Source organism: Ursus arctos, unplaced genomic scaffold (assembly GCF_023065955.2).
Source record: "Ursus arctos isolate Adak ecotype North America unplaced genomic scaffold, UrsArc2.0 scaffold_13, whole genome shotgun sequence".
Taxonomy (NCBI): domain Eukaryota; kingdom Metazoa; phylum Chordata; class Mammalia; order Carnivora; family Ursidae; genus Ursus; species Ursus arctos.
In genome coordinates this window covers 67,103,708-67,122,094 of record NW_026622797.1, presented here as the reverse complement: position 1 = coordinate 67,122,094, position 18,387 = coordinate 67,103,708, and the positions used below count along the sequence as shown (strand labels likewise).

At 45.5% G+C, this 18,387-nt stretch overlaps 1 protein-coding gene across 1 annotated transcript in view; it reads left to right on the top strand.

Moving 5' to 3' along the window:
- The window catches only part of ANKRD6 (ankyrin repeat domain 6), a 179,768-nt gene that overhangs the window by 135,000 nt on the left and 26,381 nt on the right, over positions 1 to 18,387 (top strand). Inside the window, exons 3-5 of the mRNA XM_026511814.4 lie at positions 10,552 to 10,650; positions 15,849 to 15,947; positions 17,954 to 18,052. Of these exons, the coding sequence (XP_026367599.1) occupies positions 10,552 to 10,650; positions 15,849 to 15,947; positions 17,954 to 18,052 (297 nt within the window). The remainder of the gene's footprint in view (positions 1 to 10,551; positions 10,651 to 15,848; positions 15,948 to 17,953; positions 18,053 to 18,387) is intronic.

Genomic DNA, 18,387 nt, shown 5'->3' with positions numbered 1-18,387 from the left:
GGTGGCTCAGTCGGTTGAGCGGCTGCCTTCGGCTCAGGTCATGATCCCAGGGTCCTAGGATCGAGCCCCATGTCAGGCTCCCTGCTCAGCAGAGAGCCTGCTTCTCCCTCTACCTCTGCAGCTCCCCCTGCTTGTGCTCTCTCTCTCTTTGTCAAATAAATAAATGGCAATAAAATCTTTAAGAAACAAAGAAGTAAAAGCAAGGATTTGAAGAGATGTTTGTACACCCATATTGGAAGGAACCCATATGTCCATCAACAGATTAAAGGATAACAAAATGTTGTGTATTCATGAAATGAAATATTATTCAGCCTTAAAAAGGAATTAAATTCTGATACATGCTACAATATGGATGAGCCTTGAAGACATGCTAAGTGAAATAAGCCAGATGCAAAAGGACAAATTTTATATGATTTCACTTGTATGAAGTACTTAGAATAGGCAAGTTCATAGAGACAGAAAATAGTATAGAGGTTAGCAGGGGCTGGGAGTAGGTGCGGGGATGAGAATTATTGTTTAATGGATACAGTTTGTTGGAATAATGAAAACATTTGGAATTATTTATTTATTTATTTTAATTTGTTAATTTGTAAAAAATTTTTTAAGTGTGCTCCATGTCCAGTGTGGAGCCCCACATGGGGCTTGAACTCATGACGCTGAGATCAAGACCTGAGCTGAGATCAAGAGCCAGATGCTTAACTGACTGAACCACCTAGGTGCCCCCAAAACTTGGAATTTGATAGTGGTGATGGTTGTACAGAATGTGACTATGTGTAATGCTACTGAGTTGTATACCTAAAGTGGCTAAAATGGTAAATTTTATGTATAGTTTACCACAGTAAAAAAATCAGCAACAAATTGACCCAAGAAGAAGCAGAAAACTTAAATAGTTTAATTACCATAGAAGAAATTAGAAACATGATTAAAGGTGTACCTTTAAAAAAGTACTAGGGCCAAGTGGTTAGCCCTGTTCCTTATTTTAGTAACAACAAAAAATTAGTTCCATTGTTATTTAAACTATTGTAAAGCATAGAGCAAAATGGAAAGCTAGATGTGGTTTATGAAACCAGCATAACCTGAATAGAAAAACCAGGTAAATATAAATGAGAGAGAGAGAGAGAGAAAGATATAGTATAAGAAGTATAGATCAGTCTCATTTATGAATATAGATATAAAAATTCTTAATAACATGACTTAGGGGAAGGATACAGCATTTATCAAAAGAAGAATACTGTGTGATCACGTGGAGTTTGATCCAGGAATGCATGGATGGTTCCATAGTTAAAGGAGAAAACTACATGATTATATTACTAGTTGCTGAAAAGGCAGTGATTTTTTTTTTCAAGTTACTCATGTTTTACTTGCATTAGTGTTTATAGATAAAATTGGAGTAAAGTTTTCTTGTGACGTTTTTTTAATGTGGTGTTGGTCACCATACAGTATATCATTAGTTTTTGATGTAGTGTTCCATGATTCATAATTTGCATATAACACCCAGTGCTCATTGCAACACGTAAAGGCAGTGATTTGTAGTAAAAAACAGAAAATATAAGAGGACAATTCTTATCTCTTGCCCATAGCTCATCATGCATTGAACCACCGTGATTTGCTCTGTCAGTGCACCGACTGATTGAAAATGTTGTCTAAGCAGCTGCCTGTGGAGGAGTATGGGGGCCATTAAGTGATGCTTTATCACTTAGGGACAGATGTACTACAGCAACTGATGGAATCCTTAACAGCCAATGAAATTGCTTGAAATATTTTGGTTCTTCTTGCTGGTGCACTTTTCTAGAAGCAAGCCCAAACCTGGCAATTATTGGATCTCTTTAAAAGGAACTATCTTATTAAGTCATTATATTTGAATACAATATACATTTCAAATCATCTTGCCAAATTATTTATAATTATCAGGCCATCCCCAAAGTAAGACTTAGAGAAGCATTATGAAGCTTTTTGGCATAGGAAATCGATCATTTGAAAAGGGAGAATTATTTTACAGGGCAATTCCTGTACCCCTGCCCTTGGATGATTGGACCGTGGGTCCTCAGCACAAGAACTTTACATCTGCCCCCATTACATTTTGTCTTATGAAAATTAGCCTGCTCTTCCAGTCTGAGATTTTCTTGGAATCCTGATTTTTGTCATCCAAGGAATTTAGTCTCTCACTGCCTTTTGTCAGCTGTAGTCTCATGAGGATGCGATAAGTTACTCATCCAAGTAGATAGGTAGACAAAATACTTTCCCAACGAGGAAAGAAAGCTCTGAAGGCTTTTTATTTACTTGTTTGTTTCTTATTTATTTATTTTAGAGGGGGTGAGGGGCAGAAGGAGAGATAAAATCTTAAGCAGGCTCCACTCTGGGCATGGGGCTCAGTCTCACTACCCTGAGATCATAACCTGAGTCAAAATCAAGAGTTGGGGCGCCTGGGTGGCACAGTGGTTAGGCGTGTGCCTTCGGCTCAGGGCGTGATCCCGGCGTTCTGGGATCGAGTCCCACATCAGGCTCCTCTGCTGGGAGCCTGCTTCTTCCTCTCCCACTCCCCCTGCTTGTGTTCCCTCTCTCGCTGGCTGTCTCTCTCTCTGTCGAATAAATAAATAAAATCTTAAAAAAAAAAAAATCAAGAGTTGGACGGTTAACCGACTGAGCCACCCAGGCGCCCCTCGGAAGGGTTTTTAAACCATCAACTTTTTTTTAAATAAAAAGTTTTATTGTCTCAGTCTCCTTTGATCCATGGCATTTTTCTTTGCCCGTTTTCTTCTGAATGCCTTCATAACTTTGTTTTCATTGAATCATAAGCCTCTGAGAAGGACTGAATTTTTCAACCCAAATCTACACCAATCCATGCAGTTGAGATTTGGGGAATATGTGTCTGATAAGAGGACTCTGGGGCACCTAAGAAAGATGGTGGGGGTTTTCCTTTCTTTTTTTTTTTTTTTTTTTTAAGTGTCATTTAGTTATTTGAGAGAGAGCAAACAAGGGAGCATGAGCAAGAGGCAGAAGTAGGCTCCCCACTGAGCAGGGAGCCCGACATGGGGCTTGATCCCAGGACCCCGAGATCATGACCTGAGCTGAAGGCAGATGCTTAACTGACTGAGCCACCCAGGCACCCCTGGTGGGGGTTTTCTACAATTTAAAATCTAAATGAGGGTCTAAGTGGCCAGAATTTTAGTTCTATGTAGTTCTGCCAGAAATTAGATTTGTGATCTTACAAAGTCATAGAACCTCTGTTAGCTTTACTATACTCATCCAAATTAAACTCTCAAAGACACTTTTCAATCTGAACATTATATTGTTTCTAAAATATGTCACTCTTATTTTCCCAGCATTACATCTTCCTTGCTTCTTTCGTTAATGCCGCAGATAACATAGACAGCCGTTTGTTGCCTCAGGAAAGATTGCATGCCCCTGATCTATTTCATGATGTCCTGAAGAAAGGAAGTAATGTCATTTTGAAGTTATCCCATTAGTCTAACCTGCATTTTCCCCTCTAAACGGTTTCCCTTCATGTGGGTAACGTCTGTGCAACTGCCCACCTCGTAGCAACCTCCAGTTAAGATGGTTTGATTGTTTTATTTCTTTGAGCTACTGAGTCCCAGTTCCTTCGTCCTTGCCTAGCCTTTTTATTCCTTTGAGTTCTGCGCCAGGTCTCTGTGTGACTTTGGTCATAGAATGGGTAAGCACAGCATCCTTTCTTCTCACTTTTTTTTATTGAGATATAATTGACATATAACATAATATTAGTTACAGGTAAACAACATAATGTTCAATATTTGTATATATTGCCTTCTCACTTTTCAGGCCTGCTCTGTTAGACCAGGCAGCCGTCAGAGGGTCAGGGCTCATCACGCATGGGGCAGGTATTGTCAGTCTGAAAGGCCTGCTCTTTACTGAGGAAGATCTGGGATACCTGAGCACGAGAGAAGAGCCGGGACCCAACGCCTGGATCCTGGCTAGAGTAATGAGTGACTAGGCTCATGGCCCCAGAAGGAGTCTTTCCAGGCTTCTGTCCGTTGTGGTTCTAAATGGTCCCTGGTCCCCCTCCCTGGGGCTCAGCCCTTCCTAGGAGGTCTCTCCAGTAAACACTCCCCTCTGCCCAGGATTGTGTGCCGGGGATTGTCAGGTGAGAAGGGTTAGCACCATATCTGAACACCTGCTGGGAACAAAACACCCCCACTTCCTTTCAAGGTGTGTTTCAAGCTCATTACCTTTGGCTGGTCTCCTTTCATCCCCATTCGTAGGAGATCTTTATCTGAACAGGAATCCTCCTCCTGGAATGCTCCCCGACACAGCCCAGCCCCTCCAGCTGGGGGTTGGCCTCTTCAGAATGAGGAGCAGTGATCTCTTCATTCGGCCCACCCTTTATGGTCACCTGTGAGTGTCATTTACGGGTCGCCTGCTGGAACAGGACTGCTGTTCCCATGCCGCAGTTCTGCTGGGAGTTGGGACCCAGTGGGCTGACCTGCCAGAACAAAGTAGCACCCTAGACCAGAGCCCCAGAGTCCTTGACACTGGGGCCCCTTGTTGTGGTTTTTGCCTAGCGCCACCTCCAGGCCCTTTGCTGTTTAGTTCCCCGGATGTGGACAGGTGCTGGGTCTCTGGCTCACCCTGGTTAGATCGAGGGAAATGTGCGTTCCCTGCAGGGTCCTATGTCCTCTCACTCCTACTGGTCTCAGCTGGCCTCTCCTGATACCAGGCAGGTTGGAGCAACTGGCACCTTTAAAGGGTCCAAGGCAGGGGTTTATAACCTCTGGCTGCACATTAAAATCACCTGGAACTTAAAAACAACATACTCACATTCATATCATCCCAAGCCTAGGCTGGTAGAATACAGTCCTCTGGGGGTAAATTTTGGGTTTGTTTTTATTTTAAGATTTCAAGTGATTCTAATGTGCCGACGGCTTAAAACCAGTGGTTTACATCAGTGGCTCTCAAAATGTCATCCCCTACTAGCAGCATCTGCCTCTCCTGGGAACTTGTTGGAAATGCAGATTCTTAGTCTTTACCCCAGACCTACTGAATCAGAAACTCTGTAAGGCGCCCAGATACATCTTTCTTTTAACAAGCCCTCCAGGAGATTCTGCAGCCCAACAAAGTTTGAGAACCACTGGCTTAAGGTATAATATTAATATAAAAAGCAAGGGAGTTATATGTGACCTAATGATACAACTATGTGAAAGCATCAGTAGAAAAGATTCACCGAAAAAGATTGGATAAAAGTAATAATAGTTCTGGGGTACCTGGGTGGCTCAGTCAGTTAAGCATCTGTCTCTTGGTTGTGGCTCAGGTCATGATCTCAGGGTCATGAAAATGAACCCTTCGTTGGGCTCCCTGCTCAGTACAGAGTGTGCTTGGGATTCTTTCCGTCTTCCCCTCCCTCCCCCTCTGCTCCTCCCCTGCCTTCCCCTCCGTGTTTGTGAGCTCTCTCTCTCTCTCTCATAAATAAAATAAATGTTAATAATCGTAAAAAATGGTAACAGTTGTCCTGGGTAGTAGGATTACAGATTTTTGATTTTCCAAATTTTTAGGAATGTCATTATATTGTCACATACTCTTTTAAGAAATGGGAACTCTGGGTTGTGGTGGTGCAGTGTTTTAGTGTTTTGTACTGGCAGGTGGGGTTGAGAGCATCACGAAGAATGTAGCTAGAGGAATGACTCTTGCTTGGACAGGCCCGACACGGCAGGTTTCACCCGAGGCTCTGTAGCTTTCCTGGAAAGAATTATCCTGGCCCCTCTTCCTCTCGTCCTGTGGCTCTCGGCCTGGGTCACTCACTAGGATCACCTGCGCAGGGTGCGTAACAACAGATGCATGGGCTCCACCGCGGACAGCTGAGTCAGAAGCGCTGATGAAGGGGCTCAGGCACCAGTACATGGGGAGAGACAAACAGACCAGCCTGCCCAAGTGATTTGATGGACAGTGAGAATAGAAAACCTCTGTCCTTTTCCTTGAGATTCTAAGGAAACCAGGTTATTTCCAGAGGTCATCATCTGGGAGTCTTGGGAGCTTCCTAGCAGTGAGAAATGGAACCCCTCTGCCAGGAGAGCGCTTCAACCCCCCCCCCCCGCCCCCAGCAAGTGGACAGCAGGTAGAATGGTGGGTCAGAACATGGGGGCCAGAGTCAGATGGCTTAGTGGTGAATCCAGGCTCTAATCACTTGCTTTATGCCACAGAAAAAGTGACAGGGTCCCTCCATGCCTCAGTTTTGTCATCTGTAAAATGGAAATTCCTCATCTTAATAATAGTGCCTACCTCATAGGATTATGGGGAGGATTGAATGAGCTAATACATGTAAAATTCTTAAGATATCACATAGTAAATATCCCATAAATGTTAGCTGCGCTGTTTCTTCCTTTTGTCCTTACTATTAGTGGTCTGCCTGAGCCCTCCAGAGCCCGGGTTAAGTTGAGTTGAATTGAACCGGTCACTGAACTGGGGGAGGTCCCAAGACGAATGGATGCTTCAAAAATTTCTTCCTCTTATCATTCATAGTTCACAGTCTTTTCTCCTTTTCCCATTTCTTCCATTGGCCAGTCCTAAGGGCATGAATATGAAAGCAGTTGCATCCTGGAGTCTAAGTCATTCAGAGACCCCTCTAAGGGTCAGTTATTATTTGCCCCCTCACACTTAGGGGGATTGCAGCCTTCTCCATTTGTCAGGCGTGACCTTGGGGGTGTCCCTGTGTGCTGGATGGGAGCAGTGACTTTTCTGATTGGCTCTACTTTTGTTGCTTTTCACAATATAATGTTCTGGAAAACCAAATACATTTCTGCTTCTTTCTTGCTCTCCACCTTTGGTGGGTGGTGTGTGTGTGGGGGTGTGTGTGTGTGTGTGTGTAAGGGAGTTGGTCTCGTGTTAGGAAACCCCTGGGAAAAGGAACGGGACAGCTTCAGGCTCAGTGGGAAACCGATTACAACAGCCTTTGCTGCTGCTATACTTTTACCTGGTGCCGGAAAAGGAGCCAGACATGTGAGGGGGACACTGACCCTCCTCAGAGAAGTCCCCATGTCACCATTGCATCTGCTTCAATACTTAGGCAGCCCCTAGATGTCTGCACTTCCTCTGAGGGGCTGGGACATCCCCAAATCTGGAATCCACAGCCACCCCCAGGCTCTCCATTTCTCTGAGGTCAAGCCTGGAATTAGAATTTGCTCCGTGTCCCTGGTAGACTCAGTCTGCCTTGGTTGAGGAACACTGGCTCCTCTTTGATGTGGCCCCAGTCCACTCCAGAGTCAACTTGCTTCATCATTCATGGAAGGCACAGTCTTGCCCTCAGGCATATCATGGCCTAGTTGGAAGGAAAAGCCGGAGCCTAGGGTGACACTCAAAACAGAATGTGGTAGTTTCCTAAGAGGAAGCTGAGGTGCTGTGGGAATGGAGAAAAGGAGTCTCGGAATGCTTCTTGGGGAATCAGAGAAGGCATAGTTTGGAGCAGGGCATTCCCTGGAAGAATGCCCACCCAGCAGAGATGCAGAAACTGGAAACCATGGGCTGTATTTCAAAAGGGAAGTGGACAAGTGGATCAAAACTGGCCGGCAGGAAGGGCGCCTGGGTAATTCAGTCAGTTCAGCATCCAACTCTTGATTTCAGCTTAGGTCATCATTTCAGGGCAATGAGATTGAGCCCTACATCAGGCTCTGTGCTGAGTGTGGAGCCTGCTTAAATTCTCTTTCTCCCTCTCCCTCTGCCCCCCCCATTAAAAAAAAAAAGGACTGGCCAGTAGGAAGCTTGACCCTTCAGCTGGAGCCCATCTGGCTATCCAAGTGATCTGATTGCCAACCCTTCACCCAGGTCTGTTTGCCATTGAAAGTATCCCACTGGTCTTTGCTAAGGCAAAGGTGCAGGGGTGTCAAGGAGGAGAGGGAACAGTTGGGGTGTCTTTAGGGGTGAGGGCTGCGGACAGCCGGAGGGAAGGAAAACCCATTTTAGATGGTGGATATTACCTCTTTTTTCCTATTTCAAGCTTTTATGGGGTGGATAGTGGTGGCTATTCCTCTTTTATAGGTGAGAAAATGGGTTTAGGAGAGTGTCGTGCACAAAGTCACCCGGTGTTATTAGTCGGAGCTGGGATTTGAACTGGGCTTGTCAGGGTCCAGTGCCTCCAGCCTGTCCTTTCACCACAGAGGTAATTTCCTGCTGACTTTGGATTAGGAAGGTGCCTCCAGTCTGGGCCCATCTTGTCAGTAATTTATAGTTTCTAACGCGCCCTCCTGGATGTGACCTGGTTTGAACCACACAGCAGCATTTCCTTCTGCCTTCTGATTATTTATGTTCACTGGGCAAACCCTTTTGCCTCCTTGGGCCTCCACTTCCAACCAGACATATCTGGTTGCTGATGAGGATGTTCCTTGGGCTCCCCTGATCTGACACCCGGAGACTCCTTGTCCTTTGTCCTCTTTTCCAGGCTCTCTCCAGCGACTTCTCCCCATCAGGGTTTATATTTTCCAGTTGCTCAGAAGCACTTGAGTCCCACCATCCCGTCAGCCTCCCTCACAGTGAACACATCTGTCTCCTCACAAACATGACAAACTTCCCAGTGTTTCATAAGGCCTTGGGAACTTGGTGAAGGTCATTATCTGATGTCCTCAACAAGGACACGTGATGACAGATGGAGCCTGGGACCAGGCCCAGTGAGTGGAACCCGCTTGTTTTGCTCCATCTGATCGGCTGTGGACCTTTCCTTGAAAGAATCAAGGTTAAGCAGTGTGCACTGAGACAGTTGCTAGCCAAGGAAGGTCACTCCATCTCCTCTCAGACATTACCTTTTTATGAAGGCTTTTTATAGCCCACTTTCTTGGGAGTAACTTTTTTCTTAATTAAGAATTCTAATTTTAAAGTGAGCTCTGACCTCTTTCTTTATAGAATCATTCTAGTGCTTTGATTGCATTTCATGAGTAGAAATTAAGATCCTTTATTGTCTGCTATCTCTGTTTTCCTCCACGGCTAGTTACCCATGGCAAACTGACACTTTATGGAGATCGTAAATGGGTGTATCCTGCTAGAATATCAGTAAAGCTCTTTGGAAAGTTTTTATCGAGGTGCTAGAAGGTCATAAGAGACTATCATCCCCTTATTAAGAGACCCATAGGAGATGCGCAGGGTGTGTTCCAACATGGGTAGAAGCCGTGGATAAATGGTTTTTGAAGCAGGAAGTAGAACATCACTTCACAGCAAACTTGAGGGAGAAAGCAAACGTCTCCTTCACAATTTGAGGAATTTGTAGTTTGGCAAGGTCAGTTCTCTGGATAGAAGCTGATTTACACTGAAGAGAGTTATTCTGGGTGTTCCCACCCCCCCCACCCCCCCACCCCCGGTCATACCTCAGGAGACTGTGCTAGTTAGGGCTGTTGAAGGACGGTCATCTCTGTGACCCAACAACAGGGCTACGAAGCCTCCTCAGGTGCACAGGGAGATGTGCACATGAATGTGTTCTGCAAACCACTGAAAAGAACCTGGATGCCCGTCAGTAGAGAATGGGTGAATAATGAATAAGTGGACCAGAACTACGTGTGACAATATGAGAAAAAAGATCTAAAAAATAGAACATTGGACAAAAAAATGCCAAATGATAGAAAGTTTAATACTATTTACATAAGGTCCTAAAATAAGCAAAACAATGTTTAGTTATTATTTATGGCAATAAACACGTAGTAAAATACAATAAATGGCAAAAGAATGAAGAATACCAAATTTAAGAATCGTTACCTCTGGAGCTGGAGGGAAATGACATGTGGGAGGGTTCACAAGCAACGTCTGTGGTTTCTTAAAGTGATTGGTATGTACATTTAAATAGTCATATTTTTGAATGGCTAAATATGTTATAATCTTAAAATTTGTTTTAAAAAAGGGAGAGCAAAAAAAAAAGATAAATAAATAAGTAAATAAGGGAGAAGCTATTCAAAACAGTTTGGCCAGTAGTTTCAATTTTTAATAATTACTAATGAGATTTTTCTGGGGCTGATTAGCTTGACCTCTTACTGTTCTCCCATCTTTTGCCCCATCCAATTTATTGTGACCACTTCATCGTGCTTGAGTATTAGCCCCAGGGGGAAAATAAGAGAAAACATGAAATGCCTCATATTCCTACTTGTTTGTTGAATAGGGAGTAGAAATTATTCACTGAAGGAAATCTTCACATTTTTAGCATATTTTATTCATTTATCAAACTTGAATTCTGGGTAAATATATAAGGATCTGCTAAACTGAAGGGGAAGGGGGCTGCCACTGTGTAAACCTTGCTCTAGGCCCCCACCCCCTCCAGAGCAGTGTTCTTTTTTTTTTTTTTTTTTTTAAGATTTATTTTTTTGTCGAGAGGGAGAGAGAGAGAGAGAGAGAGAGCATGAGCAGGGGGAGGGGCAGAGTGAAAGGGAGGGAATCTCAAGCAGACTCTGTACTGAGTGCAGAGTCTGACGCTCGGCCCAGTCCTGCTACCCTGAGATCATGCTCTGAGCCAACACCAAGAGTCAGGAGCTCCAACTGACAGCCACCCAGGCGCCCCCAGGGCAGTGGTTTTGATGTCCTATTCTGAAATCAGTGTTTGCTTTGCATTAACAGCATGGCCGGACCCCCCTTCATCTTGCTGCCAATAAGGGCCATCTTTCTGTGGTCCAGATCTTGCTGAAGGCTGGCTGTGACCTCGATGTCCAGGATGATGTGAGTAGAGCCCCATTCTACTGGGATGGGTTGATAAGGGAGCTTGTCTGCCTAGAAATCCACAGTACAGTGTATAACCCGCTATAGGGTGGGAGGGTAGAAGATGCATTCCTAGCACTTTTTTGCTTCATCTTGGTCCCTATGGTGGGAAGAACTTCCTCTTGAAGACCAGGGATCCATTCTAGGTAGCAAGCTAGAGTTTGCAAGGGTGGGATGGTTTTCCCATCATGGTTCATGTCCTATCTCGTATCATCCAAGTGTAGAGCCTCAAAGGGCATTCTGCCTATGTCCTGTCTCCGTGTGAAGGAGCACACACACATACCCCAGTGAGTGTGGGCAAGGCCTGTTGGAAATGTGTCATTGACCAAGCTTACCACTAGAAAAAGAGTAGGGCTTAAAAACTTAATTTTTTTCCTCTTCTCACCTTGATTTCTCTTAGTGTACATTTAGCTAAAGAGGACCTGTTCAAAAGAATAACTGATATCATAGAATCCAAGAAACAGGAGGCCTCCTGAAAGAGTTCCCTCTGGTGCTGTGCCTTGGTTAAGACTCAGTCCCTGAGTCTCTTCATTCGGATTATCTAGAGAGAGACTCTGATTGGCTCCTTTGGAGTCAAGTATCCATTCCTGAGTCAATCATCAGTGGCTGGGGTGATGTCACGCAGCACACAGGGTTGCCTAGGGTCTTTGGGGAAGTAGATTCTCTAAGAGGAGGATATAGATAAGATTGTGTAAATTGTCCTCCAATGAGCTATTAGGAAAAAATCCTATGATAATATGATTTGAAGCTGTTTTCTGAAACTGTTTCTGATTTCAGCTCTACTTTGTGTGGTAGAACTCTAAGAAATAAGTTTTGTGAGGAACACAAAATCTTACAGAATTTGCACTTATCATAATCTCTTCCCGATTCCCCTTTAATAACTGTGGTTACAGAGTGTTAATCAAATCTCAGACCCTCAGGTATGCTAGGATGTAGGTTGCCAAAGTGCTTCTAAGTTTCTGTAGTCGTCTGTGTAATGTTCTAAAACTTGGCAGACACACAAGTGAGACGGACAGCATTTGTAAAGAAATAACTAAATGTCACTGTTTTATGTACAGGCGGAAGGCTGTCCAGTATCATTCATAAATCTCAGGTTATATTTGGAACCTGTTGGGTCATCAAAAACGTTACTTTCAAAAGATGCTGATTTAGCTTTTAGCTGTGGATTTCTTCCTTGGGTTGTAATACTTTTTTCCCCACCCTGTAACCATCATAACATTCCTCATTATATGCCATCTCCTTAGATGACAGGAATGAACAGACAAGGAGAGAGAAGACTCTGACCACAGGACAGGCAGCACATTGGGCTGCTGGTTCCGACGTGCTGGGATGCATCCCGGTCTTCTCTTTGCATAATTAAAGTCCTCACTGGCCATGCTGCTAAGGCTACCGTGCTCCGTGCTAACCCATTCCCACCTAACTCCTGCCTCAGGCCTTGAGCCCCAAGAATCACTGTGTTCTCATGAAGCAAAAGCCATGCTAACTTCCTAGAAATTCATATCAGGCAAGGTAGGAAGTAAAATAGGAGTTTTCACAAGGTAGCCAAGGGGGAGACCTGTCAGCTAAAGGAAATTCAGAGCTACTTTTAGACAGGAACACCTTCATTTCATTTATTGGAATAATGTATTTTCTTGCATCTTTCCCTTGCCCTGATCAGACAATGTGTACATTGCTTCTCCCTGATAACTTAAATCAAGACAAAACAAAACAAAAACACAGCAACAAAACAGTGTAAAAACGGTTGGGAAAGGAGAGGGGAACAGTGATCTTCACTCGTTCTGAAGCAATGCATTTGCCAGAATATTGCTCATGTCTCTCTTCTGCATATTTATTGTGCCTGTTGGTGACCAGCTGTGAAATTTATGCAAGAATTTGAAGAAGAAAACTATGGGTATTTTTAAAAGAAGCTGGGACATTAATTATTGGAAAAAATCAGTTCAGAAGTTACCTGTCGTGGATGATGGGTGGAAATAGAGAATGTTAATGTGGTGAAGAATTGACTCCTCACTTCATATCTACAGATAGATTCCCTATGTCATGGTAAGGATGGAGAATTAGTTGAAGAATGACCTCCAGTGGCCTGGAATGGGATTATTATGAATGTCAACCTGTGGAAACCAGTTCTTTAGACTATGCAACTCCAGGAGAAAATTCCCTCTTGCTTCCGGCCAATCCTGTCAACTCACACTGGAGCTCTAATGCCATCTCTGATTGGTCAATGAGCAACCACACGGCCCCCACCTCAGAAATAGTCCAGGACCCCGTGGCCATGATAAAAGCCACGAAGGAAGAAAAAAATAAGAAAAACCAGAGAAGAAAGGCTAGGAAGAACCCTAGAAGATCAGAGAGAGAAAAAGAGGTCAGCGACTTGCTTTGCACACCTGCGCCGTCCTGGGCTTCCTTGCAGCATGTCCGTCTGGGCCACCTGGGAGGGATTGCTCCTGAAGAGAGACGTGTCCCGCCTTTGCGGGACTCGGGTTTCTTCCATGAGCTTAGCTTTGCCATCCGCGTGCATTGTGCCCGTTCTTTTTCACCATGTAGGAGAGAGAACTAACAGTATTTCACAACAGAGATTTAGACCTCAGAGGTTCCAAACTCCTTAAATTCCGTAAGTGAGAAACACCGAAGTCAGAAAAATTGAGAGCTGGCAGTTCATGCACTTTGCAAACAGGTCAGCCTGTTCCAAACCAAAGTGCCAAACTGCACGGTGGCTGGCTCTCCACGTTTCCAGCTGCAGTGTTTTTTCTTCTGCGTCTCTGTAGTTAATCATTCAACAAATAGTTCTTGGGCGCCTGTAGTGGCCCTGGCATCGCGCGGACGCAGTCAGCTAGGGGATGCCACCAAGAGGAAGCTGATCTTTTTTAAGGCCTGTGCTGAGGTTCATTGACTTCACGGGCTGGAAACAGCTTGGAATTTAGTGCAAAGAGCCTTGACAGTTTGAATTCTGGCCTAACCATGCTACCCCAAATTAGCTGGTTATCCTTGGCTAGGCACTGAACAGCACTGAGCCTTAGTTGTTTGTTTGTTTGTTTTTTTAAATCAATAGAATGAGAATTAGGTGCCACTTGGAGTACAGTAGAGGGTTTATTTGCTGAATAAACAAGTATCGAATGCTGTTAAGAGTGTCATACTTTTTGCAGCATTTTTTTTTTCAAAGTTTCAGAATTTCATGGTGTATTTAGATGATACAGAAATAAGGATTATGTCAAAGTTGCTGCCTGGGTCTGCTAACAAGTATGTATTGAGGACACATTTTGTTGTTTTCTGTGTCCTGTTTCAAAGAGGAAATGTTTCCACATTAAGTTTTGTAGGAGGAAAGTTGATTCCCAGGTAACTGGCCCTGTTTCACTCGGTCTTGGGTGCTCGATCGGGTTGTGTTCTGGGGACGGGTAGCCCTTTGCTTATGTGTTGCATGTCTCTCTGAGTGGCCTTCAACTCTCTTCTTGGCAACTTTGAAGTGGCTGGTGTTTATAAGCCAGAGAAAGCGTCTTCCTCAGTCCTCCAGAGCTGCCCGATCCCGTGTTCACAAAACGAACGGCGTGGCTCAAGGACAGCCACTTGCAGGGGGACAGGCTGCTGCTGGCCTTCTCAGCAGTGTTTATCCGACTGATGAGGCCAAGACCGGGCTGGGAGTGAGGTCTCTGAGGGGAGTGAGGACGGAGCGGAAGCGGTGGTCTGGAGACAGGCAGTGCCCCTAAACGGTCTCTGCAAGAGACACCAGTGCCGGTGGCTTAGGACAGTTTTGTTCTCACCACAACCTCCCCCAAGTCATTAGATCTCCTTGAGTCTTGATAATCCATCTGGAAATTACTTTTAAAGGCTAAACCAAGGGGCGCCTGGGTGGCACAGCGGTTAAGCGTCTGCCTTCGGCTCAGGGCGTGATCCCGGCGTTATGGGATCGAGCCCCACATCAGGCTCCTCCGCTATGAGCCTGCTTCTTCCTCTCCCACTCCCCCTGCTTGTGTTCCCTCTCTTGCTGGCTGTCTCTATCTCTGTCAAATAAATAAATAAAAATCTTAAAAAAAAAAAAGGCTAAACCAAAAGTTAGATTTAGCTTCTCTTGTTGAGCTAGAGTTTCACAAAGCAAGGCCTCTCCAGGGAAGCAAAAACAGAAGATTCATGCTGAGAGCAAGTAATAAATAATAGTGATGTTCTGGCTCCGAACTGCTCGAACTCGTGTTGTAGGGGCAGCTTGTGAAACACGATGGAACCCGCAGCAAGGCTTAGGCTAGACTGTGCCCTAACCAGCCGAGGTCTCTCGTGCAATGACTCAGATGGAAGAGTGGCCAACACGACCCAAGAGTTCTGGGCTTTGTGCACAACACAGATCGAATGGTTAAGTTCTGTTCTGTGACAAGGTTGTTCTCACCAGTCCCAAGGAGTGCTGATTCGAGGGCCGGCAGCCTGCGGGGATTTTAAAAGGCCCCGTCAGTGTTTACCCCTAGAGAGTGAGCTGCCGTCTCCCCTTCTTGCCGAGACCAGAGCACGATCTTTCCCATCAGGTCATAAAAGGTGCATGAGGCCCATTTTGGAAGAACCTATCACCATTCTGATGGCGAAATGGCAGTCTTGGAAGTTCTTAGAGAAATTTTTCAAAGTTCAGACCTGGGCAGTTTTTCATAGGGTGACTTGTTTGGACCTAGTGTTTCAAGACTTATGCAGTGATAGCTTATAGTCTCTGGAGTCCTCAGATGACATGGCAGAAACCTCTACATTGCCCTCAGCTCATATCAGTCAGTCAACAAATATGCACCCATCATCAATTGGTGAGCGTTGCTAGCTGACGTGGCTGGATAGTGAGTCATCTGAAAGCAAGCAGGCAACTAGAGAACTCAGTAGGGAGTAAAGATTGCTGGTGTAATTGCACAGCACATACAGTCTAACTCTCAGACCAATGTGACCGTCATCATCTCTGAACACTGCCATTCCTTGGGGCGGCGGGTGAGTGCCTGACCCTCACCTGAGGTCAGCCCTGAAGCTGTTCTGTGTTGGGTTTAAAGTTCCCACTGAGTGTGTTTGCGAATGAAAGAGCTCCGCCTGGCGTGGTGGCCGGTCTGCTCCAGTTGAGGACAGATGTCCTTGTGTCAGAGTAGTGCGGTGAGTGCTGCAGGGCAGGGCTGGGAGAGCTGACTGCTGTTCCTGCCTCCGTTACTCTGCAGGGGGATCAGACCGCCTTGCACCGAGCCACAGTGGTGGGGAACACGGAGGTCATCGCGGCGCTCATCCAGGAGGGCTGTGCTCTGGACCGCCAAGACAAGGTGACGTGGGACGTGTCCGCCTGAGGACCCTCCTTTGGGAACTTGTGGCTGTTTAATGTTATCATTCCTGAGTCCTGTCACTCATGCTTTAACATGATAAAATCAGCCCAACTTTCTTTTGAAAGAGTATCTAATATCCCAACAAGTTGTATTTTTTAAAATCCTTCCCCCTGTTCTGTGGCAGCAGTGGGCAGCCACATAAATATAAATGGTAAAGAAAAAAAGTGTAGAAATAATGACCTGTGGAGGCCTGGATAGGGGAAGAGATGTGCCCTGGACTTGAATTAAATGGCTTACTCTCCTTTAAAAAAAATAAGAATTAATTTTAAATATATTGGAAGAAAAAAAGAGAGAGCAAAATCAAGTCTTTAAGAAATCCCAGTGATAGATTTTATACTAATCGTCGCTTTTAAATCATTAAAAAGTCTTAAAACAGGGAACTTTGTAATTAAGTGCAGTTCAGCCTGTGTTTACTTTTTTAGACAACTTTTTAATAAAGTGTCCTATATATACAGAAAAATGTGCAAATTATAAGCATGCAGTTCAGTGAGTTTTCAGTAACAGAGCACATCTTTGTGAGCCCCCAGATCAAGAAGCAGATCATTGGGGCGCCTGGGTAGCACAGTGGTTAAGCATCTGCCTTCGGCTCAGGACGTGATCCCAGGTCCTGGGATCGAGCCCCGCATCAGGCTCCTCCACTGGAAGCCTGCTTCTTCCTCTCCCACTCCCCCTGCTTGTGTTCCCTCTCTCGCTGTCTGTCTTTCTGTCAAATAAATAAATAAAATCTTAAAAAAAAAAATCATTAGCATCATGCCAGAAGCCCCCTCACCAGTGTCCCCATCCAGTCACTTTTCCTCCTGCTTCCTGCTGTGTGCAGTTGGCCCCACGGGCCAACCCACACATCACCACTCCCATTCCTAGCACCACCCCGTGCCCTGGCCTTTGAGACCCTACCTAGCCTTCTCCTTGTGGGTGTCGGTGCCATTGAGCCAGTCTTGTGGTGTGGACGAAGAAAAGCCAAAGCCAGCTCCTGGATGTGACTGGACAGTGCACCTGCCTGCCCCCAGCCCTATGCCCTGACCTGGACGAGCACGCACGGTCTCCGCACATCTCCTCTGCATGCTTCTCCGTCCCTAAAACCCCAGCCCTCTCAGCCCCACCCCACTCACTTCACTGCACTTCATGTTTCCGTTATAGGAAGTTAAGCAAATACCAGCTGTGTGTGTAGTAATTGGTTGGTTTTTATTTAAAAGCCACATATCAAGGACACTTGTTTTTCTTCTTTCCAAGTCACTGTTGTCTCAGTGTCTGCTTATTTGTTTCGGTCCCTGAGACTTTGGATTAAACTGGGTGAGATTAAATTTGGGGGCAGAAACAGGAGGAATCTGTCTATCCAGCCCTTGGGCCCGGCCACTTGTGAGGCTGGACTCTTCGTTTGCCTGATCTTCTCAGGTTCTCTCTGGGGCCAGGAGCAGAGCAGAGCAGCCCCCAAGGGGTGATGGAGGTGGGGAGGAATGAACAGCCTATCGTCGTGATGTTGCTTTCTGTTAAACATGACCTGTGGATGAGCCTTCCTCAACCAGGGTTCCCAGAGAGATTTAAGCCCTAACACCTTAGGCATCTTCTGTACATCATAAAGCTAAAATGGTATGTGCTGGGGCGCCTGGGGGGCTCGGTCATTTAAGCATCTGACATGATTTCAGCTCGGGTCATGATCTCAGGGTCATGAGGTGGCGCCTGCTTAAGATTCTCTCTTCCCCTCGCCCTCTGCCCTCCCCCCAAAAAATTTTTAAAAATTAAAAAAAATGTACTTGTTATGTACCATTTCTGGGAGAATGGAGAAACTAGCCACCGAAATCATTTTCTGGGCTCTGTGGTTCTGATGGGGAACCCCGTTTGAGAGAGGACCTGTGGTGTGCCCTAGAAATACACCATGATGTATCGATTGTAATGGGGTGAGTTAGGTCTTGGGTGATGTGCTTTCTGTCTCCATATGTGTTCCTCAGGACGGGAATACGGCCCTACACGAAGCATCCTGGCACGGTTTTAGCCAGTCAGCCAAACTGCTCGTTAAAGCAGGAGCCAACGTGCTTGCCAAGAACAAGGTGAGGCCCAGCAGGTGCTAGAACTCTTCGTTCACAGGTGGGGATGGCTATCGCCCCTGTGGGAGCCCCCTCACTGAGCAAAGCGAGAGCTCGGGGCAGCAGGGGAAATGAAACAATCTCCATGGCGAGCAAGAGAACCTACTAGAGTGCTTTGACTTCCTCTGAATTCTCCTGGCTCTCACTGCTTTCCCACTGGTTTATCTGGGTGTGGTTAGGCAAGCAGCTCTGTGCTCAGGGAGACGGGGAGAAGCCAGCAGCACCTCTTCTCCCACATTTTCCTGTCTCCCCTCCGGTCGCTCGTCACGTCTCATCCCCCTTCTGTACTCATTATTAAT